The sequence below is a fragment of the Xiphias gladius genome, chromosome 3 (genome assembly GCF_016859285.1).
Source record: "Xiphias gladius isolate SHS-SW01 ecotype Sanya breed wild chromosome 3, ASM1685928v1, whole genome shotgun sequence".
Classification (NCBI taxonomy): domain Eukaryota; kingdom Metazoa; phylum Chordata; class Actinopteri; order Istiophoriformes; family Xiphiidae; genus Xiphias; species Xiphias gladius.
Window position 1 is genome coordinate 24,677,505 of NC_053402.1, and position 24,104 is coordinate 24,701,608.

General features: G+C 45.1%; 2 protein-coding genes across 3 annotated transcripts; both read left to right on the forward strand.

The window, feature by feature from the left end:
• Positions 1-2,205: 2,205 nt before the first annotated feature.
• LOC120788238 (heat shock 70 kDa protein 1) lies at positions 2,206-4,672 on the forward strand. Its single transcript, XM_040123848.1, has 2 exons — positions 2,206-2,337; positions 2,561-4,672. Exon 2 carries the CDS (start codon positions 2,580-2,582, stop codon positions 4,497-4,499), a length of 1,920 nt encoding a protein of 639 aa, XP_039979782.1. The 5' UTR covers positions 2,206-2,337; positions 2,561-2,579; the 3' UTR covers positions 4,500-4,672.
• A 2,480-nt stretch (positions 4,673-7,152) lies between these two features.
• Positions 7,153-19,646, forward strand: sh2b1 (SH2B adaptor protein 1). Of its 2 annotated transcripts, XM_040123847.1 has the most exons (10): positions 7,153-7,357; positions 9,538-11,690; positions 12,254-12,355; positions 13,193-13,284; positions 13,423-13,505; positions 14,537-14,692; positions 15,192-15,403; positions 16,164-16,338; positions 18,009-18,099; positions 19,574-19,646. In XM_040123847.1, the coding sequence occupies exons 2-10, from the start codon at positions 9,960-9,962 to the stop codon at positions 19,593-19,595; spliced, it is 2,664 nt and encodes an 887-aa protein (XP_039979781.1). In that variant the 5' UTR covers positions 7,153-7,357; positions 9,538-9,959; the 3' UTR covers positions 19,596-19,646. The 2 variants fall into 2 exon arrangements, with proteins under 2 accessions (XP_039979781.1, XP_039979780.1); XM_040123846.1 differs by lacking the exons at positions 18,009-18,099; positions 19,574-19,646 and having other exon boundaries at positions 16,164-16,891.
• Positions 19,647-24,104: the final 4,458 nt, after the last annotated feature.

Genomic DNA, 24,104 nt, shown 5'->3' on the forward strand with positions numbered 1-24,104 from the left:
GAACAGCACTTAGCTTTAAACGGAGCCAATGTACCTCAGAGAAATAAGCAATAACAGGTTGTTTTGGCGAGAAATATCCTTTTTCTAAGGAGAAGAAAGAATTTACAAGAAAAGTTTTAACAACCCTTTTTTTAGACAATTCTATATAAAAAAAAAAATCATTTTCTGAATATTTTATCACTTAAAAGACCAGACATTTCAACGCAGCACAAGCCAAACGTGCAGCGTGTTGTGTACACGTGAGGACTGGATTGTTAAACCTCTGTTTTCCAGTGGTTGACACGAGGCATTCACTGAGGCCTCGCCGCATTGAGCCCAGTCGCCACGCCGATAATGACACCGGGGATGGGAGCGGGACGTGTGTTGGGAATATTTTTGGAAAAACGCTGAAAATCCAAACTCTGGATTTTTCAGATTAGTTCGGTGGAGGTCTGAGGACTGAAATGTGGTTATTAAAGTGAGTACGAGTGACGGACGGCGGGCGGGACAACGTTAAATAACACAGAATAATTAGAGGCTGATCGGTACTGAGTGACGTCAGCGAAAAAAAACGGGGTCGTGTTATTTCGCTGGGACGTCTCAGAGCATGAAAAGTTCTTCTCCCCCCAGAGATAGGATGCAACAGAAAGACGAAGACGCCGCAAGAAATGGTCTCGCTGTTTAACCCTGAGTGGAACTGTTTATTTCACAGATCCTCATCCCAGGCCTCTACGCACCTCAAGACAGGTTGAGTCCAGAACAGCCGTGTGTTGTTGTTGTTGTAGTCACCTGAGTGTAATTAAACTTTTTTGTAAACCACTTTTAATGCAGCTGTCGTTGTTGCGTGCTTGTAAAGTATTATTTCTCAGTGCAGTTCAGATGAGCAACAAAAATACTTCTTAGAATTCATTTTTTTTTAAAATCCCCGAGTGGTTTAAAAGCAGGTCGTATCGGACGTGACCACATCATCCAGGGTCACGAACACCTCGAGTTATTAGGTTGGTCGGCAATGAAGGGTTCAGGACACAACCTGAACGCTCGTCCTGTTTCGGCCCCCGTTTCTCTGCGTACATTAACCTTCCGTCGTCCCCTGGCCCCTTCACTGAGAGACGTCCACTGTATGTCCCAATAAAAGACGACCCAACGTGACCGGTTCGTTACATCTTTTTCATTAAAGATAAGGTAAGTGCTGACCCGGCGAGTGGCAACACGGAGGAGGCATGATAGGACTTCCGCCAGCTAGAGGTACAATCCATATGTATTTAGAGAGAATTTGTTGTCAAACAGAAGGAAAAGCTTCTTCATTTATCGGCAAGCCGACGACCATTACATCCTTACAGCCGCTCGCCTTGGGAAGCAGCGTTACACAACAGCTGCTCTCCCTCTGATCGCTGTCTTTCTGCCTCGCTGTATTATAAACAGTGTGATGATGTGACACAATAGTGTAGTGATGCTGCTTCTAATCGTGTCAAATCTCACAACTGCAGATGAAAACTTTTTAAATTCCAGGCTTTTTAAAGGCCCCACCTGGGACGCCGCTCAGCCTCACACCTCGAAACGCGTGTCTGGATTCATTTGTTTGTGTTAAAATGGGGAGGGGGCCCCGCCGAGACTGTGTATACGCCGATGGGCCACTTTTTACGGGCCCCATCTGGGGCCCCTGGGGTCTGGGGTCTGCCCCCCTGGGGTCTGGGTCTGCCCCCCCCCACTACTACACCCCTGTGCCGTGTAAATATGTATTTCATATACGAAGCCGCACCTGCCGTGTGTGACCTTTCTGCATGTCAGGGCAACCTGCTGTTGGATGAATAAAGTTTTATTCAGCACATGATATTTCTTGACACCCACCCGTCAGCCGCCGCCGAGCTTTTCCAGCACAGACCGGCAGTCGGTGTGGACTTTTTGTGCGAATGTGCTACAAACCAATAACAAACAGCCAGCAAATACCTTTCCGAATGAGGAGTTTCCGTCTGGACGTCTCTGGGTTCCGCGCCACTGGTCCAGGTGTTTCTGGACGGTTCTTTCTAAAGCTGCGCGAAGTGGCCGGCGACAGTGCGAGGCCGCTCTTTCACAATAAAACGAGCGCTCGGTCGTTTCCGCCGCCTGGGGCTCGTGTTCACCGAGACGGGTTTTTATTTTGGAACCGGTCACCGGAAGTCGCGCCGGCCTGCAGACGCCGGCTTGACGTGGTCGCGCGAGAAACGTCTGGAAGCCTCCGGTCAGCTCCCACGGGTATAAAGCGGCAGGCGCGGGAGCCGAGACAGCGACAGAAACGGATCCGACCGCGGCACAAGACCCGGAGAGGAAAGAGAAGCTCGGCCCTCTTCACTGCACAGACCAACAAGGAAACACCAACCTGTGAGTACGAGGTTCAGCCATGGGGGTGTGTTTTATTTTGAAGTAACGCAAGTGGAGCAGACACTTCCGTAGAGTTTTTAAAAATGTTTTCGTGCACAGTTCAAATGTTCTTCCTGAAAAGAACGAACGATATTTAACTAAACCAACACCGGTGGGTATAACTGTGGCCTGTGAAACGTGGGCTGACGCTTAGTCTCTAAAAGGTCGTTTCCCCGTCTGGCAGGCGACCGTCTCCGGCGACCATGTCTGCAGCCAAAGGTGTAGCGATCGGCATCGACCTGGGCACCACCTACTCCTGTGTGGGGGTTTTCCAGCACGGGAAAGTGGAGATCATCGCCAACGACCAGGGCAACAGGACCACCCCCAGCTACGTGGCGTTCACTGACACCGAGAGGCTCATTGGCGACGCGGCCAAGAACCAGGTGGCTTTGAACCCCGTCAACACTGTGTTTGATGCCAAGAGACTGATTGGAAGAAGGTTTGACGATCCAGTGGTGCAGGCTGACATGAAGCACTGGCCCTTCAAGGTGGTGTCAGACGGAGGGAAGCCCAAAATCCAGGTGGAGTACAAAGGGGAGGACAAAGCCTTCAATCCTGAGGAGATTTCCTCCATGGTCCTGGTGAAGATGAAGGAGATCGCAGAGGCCTACCTCGGCCACAAGGTGTCCAACGCAGTCGTCACGGTCCCAGCGTACTTCAACGACTCCCAGCGACAGGCGACTAAAGACGCAGGCGTCATCGCAGGGCTGAACGTCCTGAGGATCATCAACGAGCCGACGGCAGCCGCCATCGCCTACGGTCTGGACAGAAGCAAGTCAGGGGAACGTAACGTCCTGATCTTTGACCTGGGTGGGGGCACCTTCGACGTGTCCATCCTGACAATCGAAGACGGTATCTTTGAGGTCAAAGCCACGGCCGGAGACACTCACCTGGGTGGGGAAGACTTTGACAACCGCATGGTCAACCACTTTGTGGAGGAGTTCAAGAGGAAACACAAGAAGGACATCAGTCAGAACAAGAGAGCCCTGAGGAGGCTGCGCACAGCTTGCGAGAGGGCCAAGAGGACCCTGTCCTCCAGCTCCCAGGCCAGCATTGAGATCGATTCTCTGTTTGAGGGCACCGACTTCTACACCTCCATCACCAGGGCTCGCTTTGAGGAGCTGTGCTCCGACCTGTTCAGGGGAACATTGGAGCCGGTGGAGAAAGCCCTGAGGGACGCCAAAATGGACAAGGCGCAGATCCACGACATGGTCCTGGTGGGAGGCTCCACCCGAATCCCCAAAATCCAGAAACTCCTGCAAGATTTCTTCAACGGCAGGGAGCTGAACAAGAGCATCAACCCAGATGAGGCGGTGGCTTACGGTGCTGCCGTCCAGGCCGCCATTCTCACGGGCGATACCTCGGGCAATGTTCAGGACCTGCTGCTGCTGGACGTGGCGCCTCTGTCCCTGGGTATCGAGACGGCCGGAGGAGTCATGACCTCCCTGATTAAACGCAACACCACCATCCCCACTAAACAAACCCAGGTCTTCAGCACCTACTCTGACAACCAGCCCGGGGTCCTCATCCAGGTCTACGAAGGCGAAAGAGCCATGACCAAGGACAACAACCTGCTGGGCAAGTTTGAGCTGACAGGAATCCCACCTGCTCCACGAGGGGTCCCGCAGATCGAGGTCACCTTCGACATCGACGCCAACGGCATTTTGAACGTGTCTGCGGTGGACAAAAGCACCGGCAAAGAGAACAAGATCACCATCACCAACGACAAGGGCCGACTGAGCAAAGAAGAGATCGAGAGGATGGTGCAGGACGCCGACAAATACAAAGCTGAGGACGACCTCCAGAGGGACAAAATCGCCGCCAAGAACTCCCTGGAGTCCTACGCCTTCAACATGAAGAGCAGCGTGCAGGACGACAACTTGAAGGGCAAAATTAGCGAGGAGGACCAGAAGAGGGTGATCGAGAGCTGTGATGAGACCGTCACCTGGCTGGAGACAAACCAGCTGGCTGATAAAGAGGAGTACCAACACAAGCAGAAAGAGCTGGAGAAAGTGTGTAACCCCATCATCGGCAAGTTGTACCAGGGAGGAGCGCCTGCAGGCGGCTGTAGAGACCGGGCACAGGCCGGCTCCCAGGGGCCCACTATTGAGGAGGTGGACTAAAAATCCTCACTGGGACTGTTTGAAATACAACTGTACCTGTTTTCCTTTTGTTCATAACTCTGAATCTTTTTTTATATATGTGATATATACGCTGTGAAGATCCTAAAAATGTAAATATATTTCTCATCTCTGCTTTGCTGAACATTGCAATAAAGAAGAAAATGAAAATCAAACTGAATTTTTTCAGTTGTTTTTATTTTGTCCTTACGGGTGTCATCTTTAGAACACTTCAAGTTATTCATTTATTTAAATCATTCAACTTCCTGGGTTTAAATTACAAAATAAAATATTTCCGATGCATTAACTAATTGAGTCTAAACTTGTACTACTTTTCCTTGAACAACCAGGAAAAGAAAACTGCCTCAAAAACTACAGTTTTTACTGGAACAAAAAAAAACAAAACAAAACAATTTGTCAAACCCACAAAAACAGAAACCCCGACATTGTTTTCCTTGTCAAGGGACCGTACCTGTCCAGGTGTTGTTGAGCTAACTATTCACCAATCCAGGAAGTGGATTTCTTGAAAATCCAACAAGGAGCTGACACTGTCAAGGCCGATTTTATAAAAAAAAAATTTTTAAAAATGAAGTTAGCTTTTAACGACCGTGACCATTTATTGATATATTGATAGGAGACAAGAGGCAGTGGTGGAAGAATCACTCAGATCCTCTACTTAAGTAAAAGTCCTAGGGCCCCTCCAGAGGGCCACCACATAAAGCTGAGGGGTCGTCAGATGATTCACGGGAGGAAAGAAGAAAAGTTTCTGAGTCACAGATTTGGATTGTTTTTGATTTTTCTTTGAACTGTGATAGTTCCACCTCTTTGGGGCTCAAACTCTTATTTAAAATCAAATCACCTGACAAGTTTGGAGGGAAAAAGGATCTTCGGTGAAACTGTTACCAACACATAGACACCGGAAATGTGACAAAGAGCCCCAAACAGTACTGAAGTAAAAGTAGACTGCCAATATCCCACCGTAAAAATACTCTATTACAGGTAAAAGTCCTGCATTGAAAAGGCATTTTCAAATGAAAAATGACTTGAACAACTCCTGTTAGCGATTGGTTTTCTGTGACAACTGACTAATCGATTGATCGACTAATCGTTTCAGCTGCACTTGTATTTGACGTGACGAAGCTCCATATTTTATAAGCTCTTCATTTGTTTTGAATGGAAAAATCTTAATTAAAATAAGCCAAAGACACGTTTGTTTACTTGGATTTAGCTTTTAATTTGTTTCGTATTAGCTACAAATTAGTTGTGTGTGTGTGTGTGTGGTTGTTTGTGCATGCAAACTGTCTGTCTTTATTTATTTAACCCCCCCACCCGAAAAAAAAACTTTTAATGGGGAAAAAAAGCCTCTGAAATGTAGTGAAGTACAAGTATAAAATGGCATGAGAGAAAAGACTCAAGTAAAATACAAATACCTCAAAATACAATACCTAGTACTTAATGTACTTAGTTACATTCCACCACTGACGTGTGTGTGTGTGTGTGTGTGTGTGTGTGCAGAGAGTGTGTTCAGCAAAAAGTGGGACATTTAAACATTGTCTCTCGTTTCCCATTTGACTCGATGGAACCAATACACATGGTTTCTCCTAAAATCTTGCCCGGACACTCCACAGTAATTTTTTTTTCTTTTTTTTTTACCTGTGTGACATCATCGTCGTGGGCGTGGCCGAACGTCAAACTGAGACTGGTTGACGTGTCCCGGGAAAACCGAATCGAACCGGACCCTAGAGACGATGTTGTCAAGTAAATATACGTTCGGCCGGCTGAAGAGGCGGCGTCGCCTCTGAGCGCACCGTCAAATAAGAATGCGCAGCGTCACCTCTGGTTCCCTCGGACGTCGCACCGTGAGCACTGTGCGCCGGGGGCGTCCGTAGGCCCGGGACAGAGGTTTCGGGTGAAGGGGGAAAACTCGCGCGGGCGGCGCTTAATGCGGCATCTCCGCGGCGCCGTGCGCGGACAACGTGCGGCGCTGACGACGCGGCTCAGGGTGTTAAAGCTGCTGTGCTGTAACGCGGAGGTCGGTTGTTCAAGTCAAATCCGTGGTTTTCAAAACCCGAGTCCATATAACTACAGTGTCCACATGTTATGCACGTAGACGTGGGTGTAGAGCTCGTGTCTTCTGAGCTCCGCGTCCATGTCACTAACCTACAGACGCGTAAGAGAAAAAAAATGAAATTTATAGCAGATCAGTTGAATTATCCGAGAGAGCTGATGCCTTTGCTTTAAAACGCTCTTTAGATCGGTGTCCCACCAGCCGGTCCCACTAAACCTGAAAACCCCGAATGAGGGAAAAGGGGGGTCTCGTTGGGTTTGAGAGTCCACAACTTTTAAATTATCTCTCCTCAAAACTTCACATGGATGAGTGAAGAAGGGCCGTGGTGTGGTGCCCCGGTGCTTTCGCAGATGGACGGACCTTAATGTAGACAGGTTTGACTGAGCCGAGACCCCCTTCGGGACTGAGGAGTCTCAGGGTCTCAGTGATGGACCAGCACTGGTTCAGTTTGTCCGCCTGTTGGTGAGACGCGGTCGGCTGGAAGTGCGACTCTCTCCCCTTTTCCCACCGTTTGCTCCCGGTGTTGATGGTCACGACTCGCTCATCATAAAATCCAGCGGTTTTTTTCACGGCAGCTGTGGAAACCGACCGACGCTGCACTCGCCGACCTCCCAACTATCGCGAGAAACGGGGCAGTGCGAGAAGAACGGGGTCCAGGCAAGGCATAGCAATATTCATATTTAGCAACAACAACAACCTATACGAAAATGATTGTTCCGTTGTGAGAGAGTCGTGAAATACGTGCCAGTTTCACCCAAAGACACGGATGAAAGCACTGGACTGTGATATACAGGTACAGACAACACAGTACAAGTTGCTGAAGCAATATTGATAGCTAGCTAGCTGGTTTATTAATAGCGAGCTAAGTGGCTAACGGTTAGCCTAGCTCGCTAAGAATCTTTGGCGTTAGCTGCTGTCGGATGATTCAATATGTGGTCAACTCAGCCACAGGTTACAGCAAACACCTCAAAATACGATATATCTGACCGACACCGCTAAATGAGGATGATGATGAACGGCAGAACCGTAAGCAAGTGGACGTCAGGTAGCTATTGTTAGCTCGCTAACCTTACACGTCTTAAAAGAAAGCTGAATGAGCAAGACTCACATTGCTAGTTCATGTTAGCAAGCTAACGAGTGAGGCCAGTTGATCTAATAGGCTATTTACCGGATTTAACCTCTGATTTAAGATGCATTATCTGTAGGTAGAAATCATGAATCTCCTGGGAAGTATTCAGATTATCTACCTAAGTGAAAGTACTAATACCACACTGTAGTAATACTGCATTACAAGTGGAAGTCCTGCATTGACAGTGTTACTTAAGTAAAAGTATGTACTGGTAGAAGAAGTACTAATATCTCTTACTCAAGTAGAAATACGAATACCACACTGTAAAAATACTGCATTACAAGTAAAAGTCCTGCATTATAAATCTTACTTGAGTAAAAGTATTTGCACCAACATATACTTTAAGTACCAAAAGTAAAAGTAACCATTATGCAGAATGGCCCATTTCATAAAAATGTACATTATATCATAGGATTAATGTGTACATCACTTTAATGTTGCAGCTGTGGAGATAATCTAAACTAATACATAATTCTAGGTCATATCTTCTGTACTGGTTTCCATGGTACTTTGAAACTTTGGAGGGTATGATCATGAAACATGTATTAAATATCCTTCTATGTTTATGGGAATTCATAATACTATAACTTAAACTGCCAAACAGTAAATACAAATTGAGCTGAAATGATCAGTTGATTATTGGATTTTTCAGTTGACAGAAAATGAATTGGCTACTATTTTGATAATTGTTTAAGTCATTTTTCTTTCAAAAATATCAAATATTTTATGGTTCCCACTTTTTGCTGTTTTTTTACTTGTACTTATTAAAATTTTTATTTTTATTTTTATTTTTTTGAGGTCTGGACTGTTGGTTTGAAAAAAACAAACATTGTGCCTCAGCATTGTCAGAATTTTTTACAAACCAAACAATCAGTCAATTAATCGAGAAAGAAATCAGCAGATTAATCTGTAAGGAAAATAATCAGTGGTACTAATACCACTCTGTAAGAATACTTAATACTTAATAAATTGGAGTCCTGCATTGAAAAAGTTGATCAAGTAAAAGTATGGAAGTAATCAGGAAAATGTACCTAAAGTATTAAAAGTAAAAGTACTCAATGCTGAAAACCGGTCCCGATGACTGTTATGCCATTATATATTATGTCATTAGATTATTTTTACTTGTGCTATACTATTTTACGTGAGATTATTTGATTATTATTACTGATTTTCATTTCTGATGCATAAACTTGTAAGAAGCATTTTAATTTATTGTAGCTGGTGGTGGAGTTGAAGCTTATTTGAACTAATTTATATACTTTTGGGTGGTTAAATCTATAATAATGCATTAATAATTGGTATTTTATGAACTGATCATGTGATTTGTCTTGTAAAATCTTAATGCAGTCTTCATGCTGGTTATTTAACTGTTCCAAGATTTTAAAGGAACGTTTTTTAAAGAGTAGAGGTCCCCACCTTTGAAATAAACTCTGACTGCAAATTCAGGAAGCTCTGTTGAAATTGTCAAATCTAAAACTCTTTTAGAACCATCATTGTTTTCTTTGTGCCATGGCTCCTTCTAGTTTTACTGGCTGGTATCAACAGACCTCTACTCTGACAACTATTGCCTTCAGTTCTGTTATTGTTGCACTAACCTTCTTAATTTCTTAACCTTAGTGCCGTTGTTGTTTTGACATCCTTACCTGTATGTTTGGGACTCTACCAGTGTGTGTGTATGCGTACCCGTAAGCTCTCGTAGTTGTGTGTCAGATCTGATGTTTTTGTTTTGACCTATAAAGTGTGCAGAGACCTTTTGGTGATATTCACTATAAACAGACTGAAGTTCAAGTTCAAGTTCAAGTTTGTGTCTGTTTTTTTTTTTTTTTTTTTTTTTTTCTTTACAGGATGTGGCCACACTTCTCTGGATCTATGACAGACGATGAAGAAGGGGCAGACCTTGTGAATCCCACTCATCTTTCCTCCTCTACCCTTCCATTTATTGGCTAAAACCCATACTTTCTTGTTGAAACACTAAAGTATTTAATTGCACAAAATAATGTAGCAAACAGCTTAGCCTTGGAGATATTTGACCTCTTTGAAACCCCATCTTGCATGGGTCTGGTGCATTGTCTTTTTAACTTTTTCGTTTTAGATGGGGTTGAGCGCAACGCTTCAGTTCACACTCATTTGTAAATTATTAGACCAATGTGCCGTGTTTGCCCCCTGTCGGTTACCCCAGCTGTGCAATCACTTCAGGTTTCTGTTGTATGTTTGAATTGATTTGATAGACCATCGGGTCAGTTGGCGTCCCTGGCCTTTCGGGAGCATGAACGGCTCTCTTTTAACCCCGCCCAGCCCACGGGCGACAAACTCCTCTCCATTGCCTCCATCACCCTCTCCATCTCCGTCCCCACCATCTCCCTCTTTGCTGCCCCTGTCCCCTCGGCCGCCTCCTCTCCCACCTCTGGTGAGCCCTCCACCCCAGGCTCACCCATCCTCCCTCTCAGACACCCCCACACCTTCCCCCTCGCCTTGCTTGAGCTGGACCGAATTCTGTGAGCTGCATGCCCGCGTTGCAGCCGGTGACTTTGCACGCCACTTTCGGGCTTTTCTCCAGGAAAACCCCCACTACTCCCCAGATTCAGCAGCCGCCTTCTGCCGGCGCTTCACCGACCGCTTTGTTCGTCATTTCCAGAGTGAGCTGGAGGGGGCGCTTCCGCCGAGCTGTGCTTCTGGGAGGGATGAAATGGTGAGCTGGGCTCCCCAGTCAGATGCTACTTCCCTGGAAGAGGAGGCTGTCTCACCCCTCTCAGCAACCGGTGGAGCAGTCCTCCCGTGTCCCCCAAATAACACGACGCGGGCTCTATCCAAGCCTGCACCGACACGGCTGGTGTTAGAGAACCGCAGCGGGGACAGGTTTCAAGATTCTTATGCCCATGGCCAAATACTGCCGCCATCCTCCTCCTCATCGTGTTGCTCCTCAGTAGGAGGGAACAACGGGAGGCGTGAAGAGAGAGGGGCCATGATGGCCCCTGGGAATGGGGAAGCACCAGTTGAGGAAGAGGAGGACAGCTGGCTCGGGGTTTCGTCTGTTGGGGAGGATGTTGATGCAGAAGATCGGGAAGCCGCAGAGTCCACAGAGGTGGACAGTGCTGACCCCTCCCACACTCCTCAGATTCCACCTTCCTCATCCTCCGTCACTCCTCCGCCCGACTCCAAAGGTAACAGCACGCCCAACTCCTCCAAAAACAAACTGAAGAAACGCTTTTCACTGCGGAGTGTGGGTCGTAGTGTTCGGGGGAGTGTCCGGGGCATCCTGCACTGGCGAAGCTCCTCCAGTGACTCAGCCCAGAGCCAGCTGCCCTCCAGCTACAGCTACACTATGGGTGTGCAGGACGCTAGCTTTGTTTCAACCTCAAAGAGGAACTCTGGTACACAGCCTCCCACACCCACCTCCTCCATGCCTGTCTCTCTGTCCATGCCCCTTTCCCTCCCCCACTCTTCCTCCTCCTCTCTGCCTCCCTCATCTTCAAGCAGCGCCACCTCTCTGTCTCTTTCGGAGGCTGCTCGGGACCGGCGGCGGAGCAACGGTGAAGGAGGTGAGAAGGAGAAGTGGAGCCATCGTCTGGAGAAGCTCAGACTGTCAAGATCCCCCCCTCCTGTCCTCACTCCAACCACCGCCGGCTCTCACTCCACGTCCTCCACTCTGCCTCCGAGCAGTGCTGCCGCTGCTGCCATGGGACCTCCGAGGAAGGTGGGCCGGCTGGTGAGGGAGGGAGGGGTGAGCGTTAGCTCGTCCAACGACGAGTTAAGTGGGAGCCACGGCTTCTCTGGCTTTTCGTTTGGTCTGCTGCATCACGGTACGGACAACAACAACGCTGCCTCAGCTTCATCTGCAGCAGCTCAGACAGGACCAGCGCAGCCTCTGGCCAGTGGAGGGAACGTGCCCTGGAGAGGTGGACGCTGGCATAAATGTCGTCTGGTCCTCAGAGAGAGGGACAGAGAGGGTGGTGATCGGGGAGAAGAGTACTACCTGGAATTCTTCATTCCACCAAAAGTAAGCGTTTCCCTCCTGTGAAACAGCAAAGCACGTTCACAGTTGTTACAGTTGGTAGAGATGAAATTAGATCCATTTTATTGATCCCACGCAGGGGAATTTAGGTGTCACAGCAGCAGAAATACAAGAACCGATGCACAGTATGTATCTTTAAAAGTTAAAAGCTAGAATGTTATATACAATATGAGCATCTACAGAAGATCACAAAATGAAGCATAAAAATAAAAAATTGAAAAAAAAAATCATTAAAACAGCTCGACTGGCTCTGTCCAAAGGTAACAAAATCCTCCTGTCAGCACCTCTAAAGAGCTACGATTAACACGTTATCTCTCCTTTGTTTAATCTGTACAAAAACAGAAGTCTAAAAACAACATGCTGTGTTTTAAAAGGGGTTATGTGCGGGAATATTTCTTGGCTGGGAGCAGTTGATAATCAGAGGGAAGATATAGTCCACTTCATAACTCCCTGTATTACAGCAAACTCCCATTTTTGTGTTGATAGCTAAGTATGAAACTATAAAGGAGAAAAACCAGTTATCGATTTCGCTTGGTTTGTCTCCTCAGTCGTCAAAGCCCCGGCTGACTGTCCCCTGCTGCTCAATCGTGGATGTGAGGAGCACCACGGCGCTGGAGGTCCCTGACAAGGAGAACACATTTCTGCTGCAGGTAATCTGCACTGTCTTACCTTTCTTCACTGATTTGCTTGTCAAGGGTAATCCACCTCTGCAACGTTTATTGTTTTTTATATAAGATTTGTTTTGGGCATTTTTGGACGTTATTTGATGTTGGGGGGGTCAAATCCAGCAAAGGTCTGCAACTGGAACTGAACTGTGCGCACTGTAATGATGTGGCATGTACTCGGTGCTCCACATCGGTCTCAGAGAACAGATACACTTTCATTTTTTTCAGTTGGCAGTTTATTGGGTCCACCAGCTAAAACTAATCCAGTCCAGTCCAACGGTGCAGTAATAAATCCTCCTCCATGAAGGTTCTGAAGTTCAGTTTTTTTATTGAAACTGATATAAATGGGACATCTGTCCATATAATGCAATACAAATCAACAGCAACACAAACTGCTGCCTCTAAAATGATCACACATTTGAATCAACACCTCTTTAACACAGTCTCAAAACAAACTGAACATCATAACCTTCATGAAAGAGGTGTATGCTTCAGTAGCATTAATGCACCACTGATGTCTCGTGTCTAATCTGAATTGCCAGTCAGTCTGCATTCACACTGAGAATATTCTGCTGCAGTTTATGCAGACTCCACCGTTTGAACTTCAGAGGCACCGAATACCTGAGAATGACATTTGAACCGATTTTAAGGAATAACCTGAAAATACAAGGAAAAAGGATTTGATTTTGACACAAGACAGTCAGTGCTCCTAGTTTAACGATAGACATGATCAGAGATGAACCTGCTCTTTCAAATAATTGTCCACTGTCCAAATCTAAAGCTTTATCCCCGGTGTTTTTCTTCTGCTTCATTCCCTCTCAGCTGGAAGGCTCGGCGCAGTATGTGATCGAGACACGAGATGCTGTTCAGATGAGAGCCTGGCTGAGCGACATCAGGAACGGCATCTGTCTCAGGTAATGAACGGGGGCACCAGGGCATAATGTGTTTGACGGCGTACGGCAGCTTAAGCAGAAGTTGCTGTACCTTCTGCTGCCTAATAGGATCTCCAGCAGCTTTGTGTCTGGGTTATAACTGCTTCCTCTCCCCGACAGTGAACAGGAAGATGCTGAAGGTGTGTGTGGGGGGCCGTTAGACATCAGTGGAACTCCCGAGATTGTTGACCGTCTTTCACAAGGTATGTGTGTGAGACAGTGGCTGGTCTGGTGTGCTCTTTTTGCTCTGTTCTGTTGGGCGCCTACTGTGGCTGCGGGTCTTCTGTTAATTTAACAGTACTGATGTTTAAGAGTCATCACATGTAAAGGTGAAAGAAAATCAATATTAGTGCCACATTTTCCATCATTGTCTGTCCCACAGCTGAACTGCATTTGCCTGCCAAACATTAAAATAAAAATGTAACATTTGTCTGTCCTGGTATCGGCTAGCGGTTTTACCTTGTTAATTGCGTGAATCCAAAACATTACGGTTTGTTATACCCAGTGGAAACACAAGAAGAACCTACAGGAGCACCAAGACCTTACGGGCTCTCACAACTTCAGGTTATCGGAAGCTACAGGTTACGAGATATTAAGTTCCTGTAGTGGAAAAGAGCTCTATCTTGCAGTAGGGCTGCACCGTTTAAAAAAAACTTAAGTCTTTACTGTTTTTGACGGTTGTGGAGAAGCCCCGTGGAGAAATCCATCTACTATTCCTTTAGTGCTGAATGTGCTTTTATTAGGTGCATCATAATGGCAAATGAACAGTGGGGGTGTTACGATATGTTCGTTTTTGGGGTCATGGTGTAAATGTTTTGATAGAGCCACTGTAAACTATCACCAAACAGCAGACAGACACAGTCAGAGACCAGCTGGTGAACATAGTGGAGCATTTAGTCGCTAAAGAGCCAGAGGTTTCCCTCAGCAGCTGGTGTAGACCAAAACCAGAGCTAAAAGAGAGGGAGTGCTGGACTTAGATTCATCAGAGAAAACTCCTTCCTAACAGACTGCCCAGACCTGATGACCTGATGATGATGAAGAAAGGTCAAGGGTTCACCAAAATAATCAGGAATCATGTCATGGTAATCTGGAGAGTTTGTCAGGTTCTTGCTCTAGACCAGTTCCCGTCATATTGATTGTTTTTCATGTGTTAATAAATTGACATATTAATATAGATAACAGTCAGTCAACATTCAGGCCTAGAATTTTCTACTGTTCCTGTTTGTTGTGTCAGTGTGTTATGGAGGTATTGGAGGCTCCTCACCTCTGATGGATCCTCTCCCACCGGAGCTGCCACCTCGAGCCCCTCTCGACGAACCGGACGGCCGTATTCTCGGGGCAGGCGGGGCTAGCCTGGGCACACCTTTTGCTGAGACGCCAGATGCCACAGGTTAATACCATCCGATACAAATTCAGCCACTGAACCAAAACTATGGTCTTTTTTGTTTCAAAGGGATTGCCATGTTGACTGACATGCAGTTGCGCCTTATTTCACAGTATTGCAGCTGTAATTCAGCATTAATCTTTAGAATCTTATGGTGCTTCCTTCTGTCATGTGTCTTGCAGCAGTAAGGCTGTGAAAAGAAAGAAATCTCAAATTTTCAAGTCCAGCATTAACATGAACATTAATATGTCTATGTTGGAGTAATTGGGATGAACACCTAAAGATACTGCTTTAAACGGACTCAATTTGAAATGATACCAAAGATATTGTTAACGGCCACTGATTACTTGCACACATCTGACTGCTGATACATACTGTAACATGGACTGTGGTCTTCCAGTCTTCTTCATGTCTTCTCTTTTGGTAATGTCAGATATTTGCTGTAAAAATGCAACATTTACCACGTTTTGTATTTACGTATTGTATGTACGCTTCACACATCCAGGGTCCTTCCTGTTCTCTGAGGTGACGTCTGCGGAGGCGGTGGAGCACCCTCTCAGTGAGTGTCAGTGGTTTCACGGCACCCTGTCCCGCCTCAAAGCCGCTCAGCTGGTGTTGGCTGGAGGCCCGGCGAGCCACGGCGTCTTTCTGGTTCGCCAGAGCGAGACACGGCGCGGAGAATATGTCCTCACCTTTAACTTTCAGGGCAAGGCCAAGGTGAGTCCAGGAGAACTTCTGGGTGAAGACAGAACCTGGACAAAGGTAGAAAAATGAGATCCAAGTACTAATAAAGTGGAAATATTGAGATGAAACACTGCAGTCATTTTCTGCATACCCAGCTCTACAGTGTCCTGAAATGGTGAAGTTTTCTCGCCTGTCGACATGATGTCATGTCATGATTATTTACATTATTGATTTTTCGCAGAAATTTTTCTCAATACATAAATAGATTATTTGATCTACAAAATGCCAGAAGATAGTGTGAATTGTCGATCACAGATGCAGAGCCCAAGACCTTCAAATGTCTTGTTTTGTCTAAGTAACAGTCCAGAAACCTTTCAGTGTGCTGTCATATAAAACACAGAAAACCAGGAAATCTGTATATTTGAGAAGCTGGAACTAATAGAGTTAATCAAATATCTGAATAGTTTTAGAATAATTTTCTTTTGTGACTAACCTTTATTTGACTAATTGTCTCAGCTCTAGGTATATTGCTGATTGCAATTGAAATATATTGGATTTTAGTGTAGACGCTTTGTTCCATCTATCAAAAGGCTCTTTTAACTTTATCACCTTCCAACATTTTCTCACACGACTTCAGTCTTGGTTACGAAGAGGAAAATGTTTGGCGTTAGACTTATGATTATAAGATACAAAATGTTTTCAAATTAAATTTAATGGGAAAAACAATGACTTCTGTTGAATGTTTGACTTTTGATCACTGAGTCCTCAACCGACTTAACTCTCTTCCCTTCAGCACCTCCGTCTGTCCCTGAATGAGGACGGTCAGTGTCGAGTGCAGCACCTCTGGTTCCAGTCCATCTTCGACATGTTGGAGCACTTCCGGGTGCACCCAATCCCCCTGGAGTCTGGCGGCGCCTCAGATGTCACGCTCATCAGCTTCGTGGGTGCCACCGCAGTTCGCCAGCCAGGTATGAGCGAGCCCAACACTCCGCGTTTAAGAATACAAAGAGGCATAAGGCAAAACCATCAACAGAGGTCATACAGGAAACAAATTAAGCCCCTTTCAGACATGGCAATTTTAAAATGTTGGTTTCATGTCTGAATAATAGCCTGAGTCACTTTTACATGCAAGTCATGGCAGCATTCGTACTGGTCAGACCTGTTACATTACATGGACGTCAAACAGCAAACAGTCCGAACCAAACGTCTCCTCTCTCTGTTGGACTCTATAAAATAGCAGAGTTCTCTAAGAGATGATGCAATTGATGAGGGAGTTTATTTGTCAAGTCATCATTAATGGAGACCTAGAGGGAACAGAAAACACTCTCGTTCCTTCACATTATTATTTTCCAACCCACAGCTGTTCTCCAGCAGTCAAACTGCTCCCTTTGTGGGCAAGATGGCAAATATCACCGAGCATTGTGGCCTTTACATCAATAAAGGCTGTAAGGAACAAGTAGAGTGCCTTGGAAAGAAATCAGGAGCAACTTAGTGTAGACTTTATTTTTCAGACGATCTAATGAAGGGATACTGTTGCCGAAACAACAGCTCAGGGGATAAAATGTAAACTGCATAGTCCTTTTTCTTTCTTTGTAAGTTACAATACTTGTTTTCTACCCAAAGTTAGAAACATCATGAAGAGTAGAGCACATCTCCCCTGAAATAGCGTGCGTGCAAGCTAGAAAAAGGACAGTTGTAAGGATCATTAAAGTCACGGACACCTATGTCTGAATGATAAAAGCCAGTACTGTTCAGTCAGTTTAATTTTATTTATATAGCACAATATCCTAAATATGCGTCAGGGGCTTCACAATCTGCGCAGCACATGACACTCTGGATTCGGTACGGAAAAACCCCCCAACAAACCCCTTTTAACCGGGGAAAAAACAGTCAGTTGTTACAGAAAGGCAGCAATGTGACATAATCCATGCCTGAAAAGCTCTGTAGAGTATACACAATTCAGTCAGTCCCCAAAAAGTTTAGTTAGAACTAGTCTAAATGTCTCAGCCAGCTGTTCCACTGCCTGTTGAAAACCGGGTGGCAAAAGCCTGGATGGTCACCATGAAGGTGTGTGTTGTTAAGCTGGACTCCACTCCATCAGATGTCTCCGTATCCGTGTGCACATGCATGCCGGCCAAGCTGTTTTCACTTACAAACTGCATGATATCTACGGTTGCTGAAAGCCCAGTCAGCCATATCTTCTCCCGCTTTGTGCCCGTCACTCTTCTACTTCATCTCTCATGTCCTCCTTTGCGCCCCCCCCCCCTTCTCCACCCATCTAGAATCAGATTGCGATGCAATGCTAGATCTTAAACAACATGTATTTGTTTCTTTAAGAGGCATTGGACATTGCTCCAATTGATTTCTTAAACAGAAAATGCCTTTACACGGCAGCATGGCTGTCAGTGTTCAGCAGGAGTTCACCTTGTTAAATGTTTTGAGATGACCGTCAAGAATAGACATGAACCACACATATTTTGATAACAGCCTCCACTCACCTACATTATGTGCCGCTGCAGCCTTTTCCATCTGCCCACTGTGCTACTGCACCCATCGGTGTTCTGACCTCTCTTTTATTGTCGTTGTTGTTGTTTGTTGTTGTTGTTGTTTGTTGTATCCGTTGGCTCATCCCTTGCAGGCCGGGACAGGGCAGGCAGTCGGCCTACAGTCTGTGACGTCATCACCACGCGCCATCCTGACTCTCCATCAACCCCCATCTCTGACTGTGTGTAAGTGAGACCGGACTCGGCTGAAAGCAAGTCTGAGAGGGAGGGAGTGTATGGATGGATGAGAGGGACTGAATGAGGTGATTTGTTTTTCTCGTTAGAGAACGGTGGAGCAAAGAAGTAGAACCGAACCGAACAGAGCAGAACAGTAAACAATACACTGTTATGTTCTGTCAGATAATGTTTTAGTTAGAAAACTTTAGTCAACTCGATTTTGTGGAGCACCTTTCAATCACAGAGGCTATTAAAATAGAATAAAATTTGATTTTAAGAAATAAGTTACAGTGCAGTAATAAGATGCTCCACTTTAATAAAGGAAAAACCTAATTAATCAAATTCACAGGATATTAGCAGATTTTTCAATTTGAATTTAAAGCCTGGATCATTTAAGTTGATCATGAAGTTGGTTCCATCTGTGTGAAGCATCGTTGCTAAAAGCTTCCTAAAGATCCGACAGCCACGCCGGGTTTATATCCTTCAAACAGATCAGCAGCACAGCAGCACTTTACAATCTGTCCCGTAACTAACTGGAAGGGTAAAGATTAAGAACAGGAGTAATGTGCTCAGTTCTCCTCCTGGCAGAAGTGTCCTGAAAGAGCTGAGGCTGCCTGATGGTCAAACAGGACAATACGATGTGACCAATCAGTCACTGTCATCTGCTGAGTTGAATCAAGCTGATTCTGACATGTCTCATTATCAGTCAGTAAGTTTACATGCACGGAAATAACCAGGCTACAGTCAGAGACCTGGTTCCTCTGAGTAACTGGTTTCTTTAAGTGCACCTAAACGTACTGAATGTAGATGATGACGTTTTAATCAGTCACCTCACTCATTAAATAAAACTTGTTTTTCCCTGACGCCTAATATTGCTTTCATCGAAGTCTAATTCATGTTAAGGGAGGCGCTCTTTGTTTCTGGCGACTGTACTGCGCCGCAAGAAACCCTGGATTACTGGTCATCACTACTATCGACTGATATCATGAGATCAGAGACAATTGTCAATGTTTTTCGCGTGTCAGCAGGTCAGCAGAACTCTGTGTGTGTGTGTGTCTGTGTCTGTGTGTGTGTCTGTGTGTGTGTCTGGGTGTCTTTGTGTGTGTCTGTGTCTGTGTGTCTGTGTGTCTGTGTGTCTGTGTGTGTCTGTGTGTGTGTGTGTGTGTGTGTGTGTGTGTGTGTGTGTGTGTGTGTGTGTGTGTGTGTGTTCCTTGAATTGGACTGCCTCCATGACTCCCATGGACTCCATGACCGCAGACTCCTTCCACCTAACCGGCCACTCACTGTCATTTTCTCTTTTTCTCTCCTACCTCTCACCCTCCTTTTCTCCAACTATGCTATCACTTCACCCCCTTACACTTTTGGCCTTATTTTCTCCTCCTCCACCTCCTTCTCCCTTCTGCCTTCCTTTATTTACACTTTTCGCTCATTTCCCCCCTTTTCTTTCTTTTCTCTTTCTCTCCTCTCTTTCTCCTCCGTGTAGACTTGACCAGCAGACCCCGTAGCCCTCCTCAGCCTCCTCCCCTGCCGCCGGGCCGGCCACCGCCCCCGACTCCGCCCCAGGAGAGAGGAAATGATTCGGAGCTGGGAGCGGGAGGAGGAGCGACTGCGGTGACGATGGCAGCGACAGGGGGAGGAGGAGGAGGAGGAGGAGGAGGAGGAGGCAGCGGAGGCAGCGGAGGTGGTAGTGGAGGAGGAGGAGGAGGAGGAGGAGGAGGAGGAGGAGGGGGAGGAGGAGTGTGTATGTGTGTTTGTGTGTATCTGGAGGTGTGTGTGTGTGATGTGTGTGTGGTGTGCGTGCGGTGCGCAGTTGTGTGTGTCTTGATGAAGAGAGGGAAGGAGGGTGGGGAGAGTGCGTGTTGGGTGTGTTTTATTTTGTTTTGTGTGTTGTGTGTATGTGTGTTTGTGTGTATCCGACTGTGTGTCCGTGTGTGTGTGTGCGTGTGTGTACGTGCGTTTGCGTGTGTGTGGGAGGAGAGCGAAAGTGAGATTGGATGAGGCGGCGTACATCATAGCCATTCATAACCAGTGAGGAGAAGAGGAGGAGGAGGAGGAGGTGTAAAAGTACTAACACTATACGAGACAGAGAGAGGACTAAGCAGACGGAGAGACGGGCGAGAGCAGCTTTAAAACACTAACTTAGCGGTACATTTCTTTTTATTTTTCTAGTGAGATAAGCTTCGTTTTTGCCGGTACGCCTCACAGCAGGCAACAGTAGTGAGAGCTTGAGCCCTGTGAAGCCAGCAGTCCCAATACCTCACAGTGGTCCTGCCAAGACAGCACATGCTAGCCAGAGGCCAAACATAGTCTACAGACATTTCTACTGTGGCAGTTAGACCCAAAACATTACACTCTCACTGCTGCGGAGACGGCGTTACAGCAAACTGCATTTAAAAAAAACATTGCACTGGCTTAAAGGTTCGACAGCTGGCAAATTAAAGCCAAAATATAAGGAAAACGTTCACGTGGGCACACAATTACATTCATGTGTGATTGAAAGAGCTAGAACACCAAACTGACTTGAAATATTTCATTTAAGATCAACGTTAAACACAGTATGTGACTGAATGTATAATGATGATAATACTAACACTAATGGCTTGATGTTGATTTACATGTTCTTACTGCTCCAGTGCCACTTGTCCTGAGTTTTAGGCACCGGGAGCCGGCTGCAGCAGCTGTTTGTTAGTTCAGACTCGTTCTAACGGAAGAGGAGTTTTACACAGTGCCGCCGGTTGCACCTCAGAAACTAGTTCTCACATAGAGGTTAGTATGTTACTCGCTATTTACACATAGTAACTGCAGTCCCGGAATGTAACTAAGTACTGTACTTGAGTACAGTTTTTTTAGGTACTTGTACTTTACTTGAGTAGTTTCATTTTATACTACTTCTACTCCACAACATTTCAGAGGGAAATATTGTACTTTTGCCTCTGCTACATCTTTTTGACAGCTCCAGTTGCTGGTTACTTTACAGATTAAGAAAAAAAACCTGTGATCTTATAAAATACAATCCTTTGTTACCGATTAAACTAGGCCGCAACTAATGTTTTCATTATCCAATTAATTGATTAATTAAATGATCGTCCAACCCCAAATCCACAACCCCAAGAGTTTATGAGATAAATGACGTAAAACAAAGAAAATCAGCTGCTCCTCTACTGTGAAGAAACTGACAGATAGTTTGACATTTTTGATAAAATGTCTGTATATTAAGTAGTAAAAATTAGCTCCATCCTGACCAGCTACGACATCATAAAATTAACATGCATCGGTGTTCGTAATCTTATAATATAATACATACAGGAATTCAGCACTATGACGGGGACCGTTCTGCACGATGAGTGCTTTCACTTTTGATACTTAAAGTATATTTTGCTGTTAATACTTGTGTACTTTTATTTAAATAACATTTTAAATTCAGGCCTTTTACTTGTAATGGAGTATTTCAGTGCAGTCCTACTAATACTAGTACTTGACCAAAGGATCTGAGTACTTCTTCCACCACTGAGTAACTGGCAGGTGAAACTGCTGTTTAATGCTGTCAAATAATGATGTAAATCTCGACGATTTTAAATTACATTTCACACAAATAACAACATACCTCAAATTATGAAACTTTATGCCAATAACATTTCACTTAATGAGTAAATTCTCCACTCATTAAAAACTGTATGAATACTACTGGCTCTAAAACACACAGATTTACACATAACCCAACTCTCTACTGGCCCGGACATTTCTGGAGTTTTAATGGTGCAACCTGATCTAGTAAATCACCAGTCTGAAAACTAGCTGGTAGTCGCTGGAAGCTCAGGAAGGACCACTCACAAACTTAGCGATGGATTTATGAAAAAGCTGGTGCAACCCAGTCCAGTCCGGCGATACTGGAGCTTGAACTAGCAGCGTGAGGTTGATCCCGCTCACGACGAGCCACTGCCTGCGTCTTCAGTGGATCCGATAGCTGTCCGATAGCAAAAAAGCCAAGTGGGGATGCGACCGAGAAGCGTTACAGACAGAATAAAATCCGACGAAGAGTTGTAAATGCATCCGTGTCTTCAAGGCCCATATGTGATGTTCACTCTTCCCAAGTGTAACTGTTTCATTAAACAGTTTCTACAGGCGTCTACAGGGAGATCTGAATTTCAGCTGGACTGCCTCTGGACATGTTTTTATCGTACTTTATTTTAATAGGTCGGCCTGTTGGGCCAAAGGGTGACCCTATAATATTTAGACAAGGAAACACATTTTTCTAGCTGTGTAATATTCAGATATTAGAAATGAAAAGTTAGACAAGTGTAAAGTTTGTGCACCAACTGTAGTGTACCGGTCTCTCTTCAGAGCACTGCCGCCTCACTTGACAGTACCTGTTCGACACTTTGGTCTTTTTCATTTAGTCCATCCTCTAGTGTCACAGTCTAGAGTCTGACCAGCCACAAATTTCAGTACAACAAAGTCACAGCCACCAAAATCTGTGACCCTGTCTGGATGCTCTGCTGGCATCACATTCGGTAACAGCTATCAAAATAGAGCATGCAAGAGGGTGCGATTTAAAAACGGTCACAGCGGCAGTTTAGCAGACTTTCTAAATAAGGTCACAGGGTGTGATGGGTCCCGGATTACGGTGTAACAGGGGTCTGTACCCTGTGATCACAGCAGCAGAAGTTACACTGAAATTACACTAAAATAAGCCGCCATTATCCCCTGTATCATTAAGGTGACATGAAAAAACGGCTCGACCTATTTCAAGAAATACGTTCACACAGTAGGTGTAAGATGCTGCTGTTATCTGATCCCTGATCAGTGCAACCACTGAATGATCCGCATAAATGCATAGGTTTTTCTCCGGGGGTGTTTCGGAAGTTACCGCACAGCTTCAGGTGTATTGGAGAAGGGCCGACCCCGATTTGTATCCGGCCCGGGAAATGCAGCACGGATGCAGTCAGATTTTTTTCTGATGTGGCTTTTTGTAAACAGAAACGCACGAACTCGCTTCTGGATTTCATCCAGGTGCGACACTTGAAATGACGAGTGTTACTGGGGTCATTGGCAGATTGGATTTACAGAAAACATAAATATGACACTAAAGTTGACTTCAGAAGAGTTCGACCTGCCAACTAGCCAGTGCTACCTTGAATAAATTAAAAAAAACAACGTGCCAGCTTCAGGTGGCAAATAAGGGATAAATGGGATGAAGATGGGTCCCAGTGCAGTGATGAGAGGATGTATTTTAGTCACTTTCTGGGTTCAGCGTTGGCGTTGTGTGTTTGCCCGCTGTGTGTAGGTTGAGCACTACTACTTTTACTGAACTGAACTGAAGTTATGTCAAGCTAAATTTCTGATATTTATAAAAAAAATTAAGTCAGTCAGTAATCATGATGCCAAAACTTAAAAAAAAAAAAAAGTAACTGGAAATGACTGAAAGGATTGGTTCCACTTCCTAATAACGGGTTGATAATTAGTAACTGATGGCTTCATTAATGGTTGATAAGTCACTCAATAAACAATCATAAATGTAGGTAATCATTAATGAATGCTCATGGGTTTCTTACTTTGTAAGTCATATAAAGCAACATTAAACACCCTTTTAACCGTTTATAAAGCCATTAGTTACAACTTTATGTAGGCACCTTGTTCAAAAGTTGTACCAAACGTGGTGAACACCAGCCAAAGGAATTTTCCATAAAACCTCGCTTCTCAAATGTTTTAGGGGAAAAAAAAGCTTTAGAAAATGATGTATTAACCATTAATAAGCCATTAATTAATACTTATAAACCCTTCATAAAGGCTGCCCTCCTTGGAAGTATTACCAAATTTTCTTTTTTAGTTTAAAGAAAAAAACCCCCCAAATTCTCCATGTTTATTATTGTTATTCTTCTTATAGCTGCACATCGACAAACGTGATTGGGTAAACATCAGTAAAGAATCAGCATCTTGAAAAACTGAGATTTCACCAAGTGAAAGTTTCTTTTAGTAGAATCTGTTGGTCACTACTGGCCAGAGGTGCAGAAATG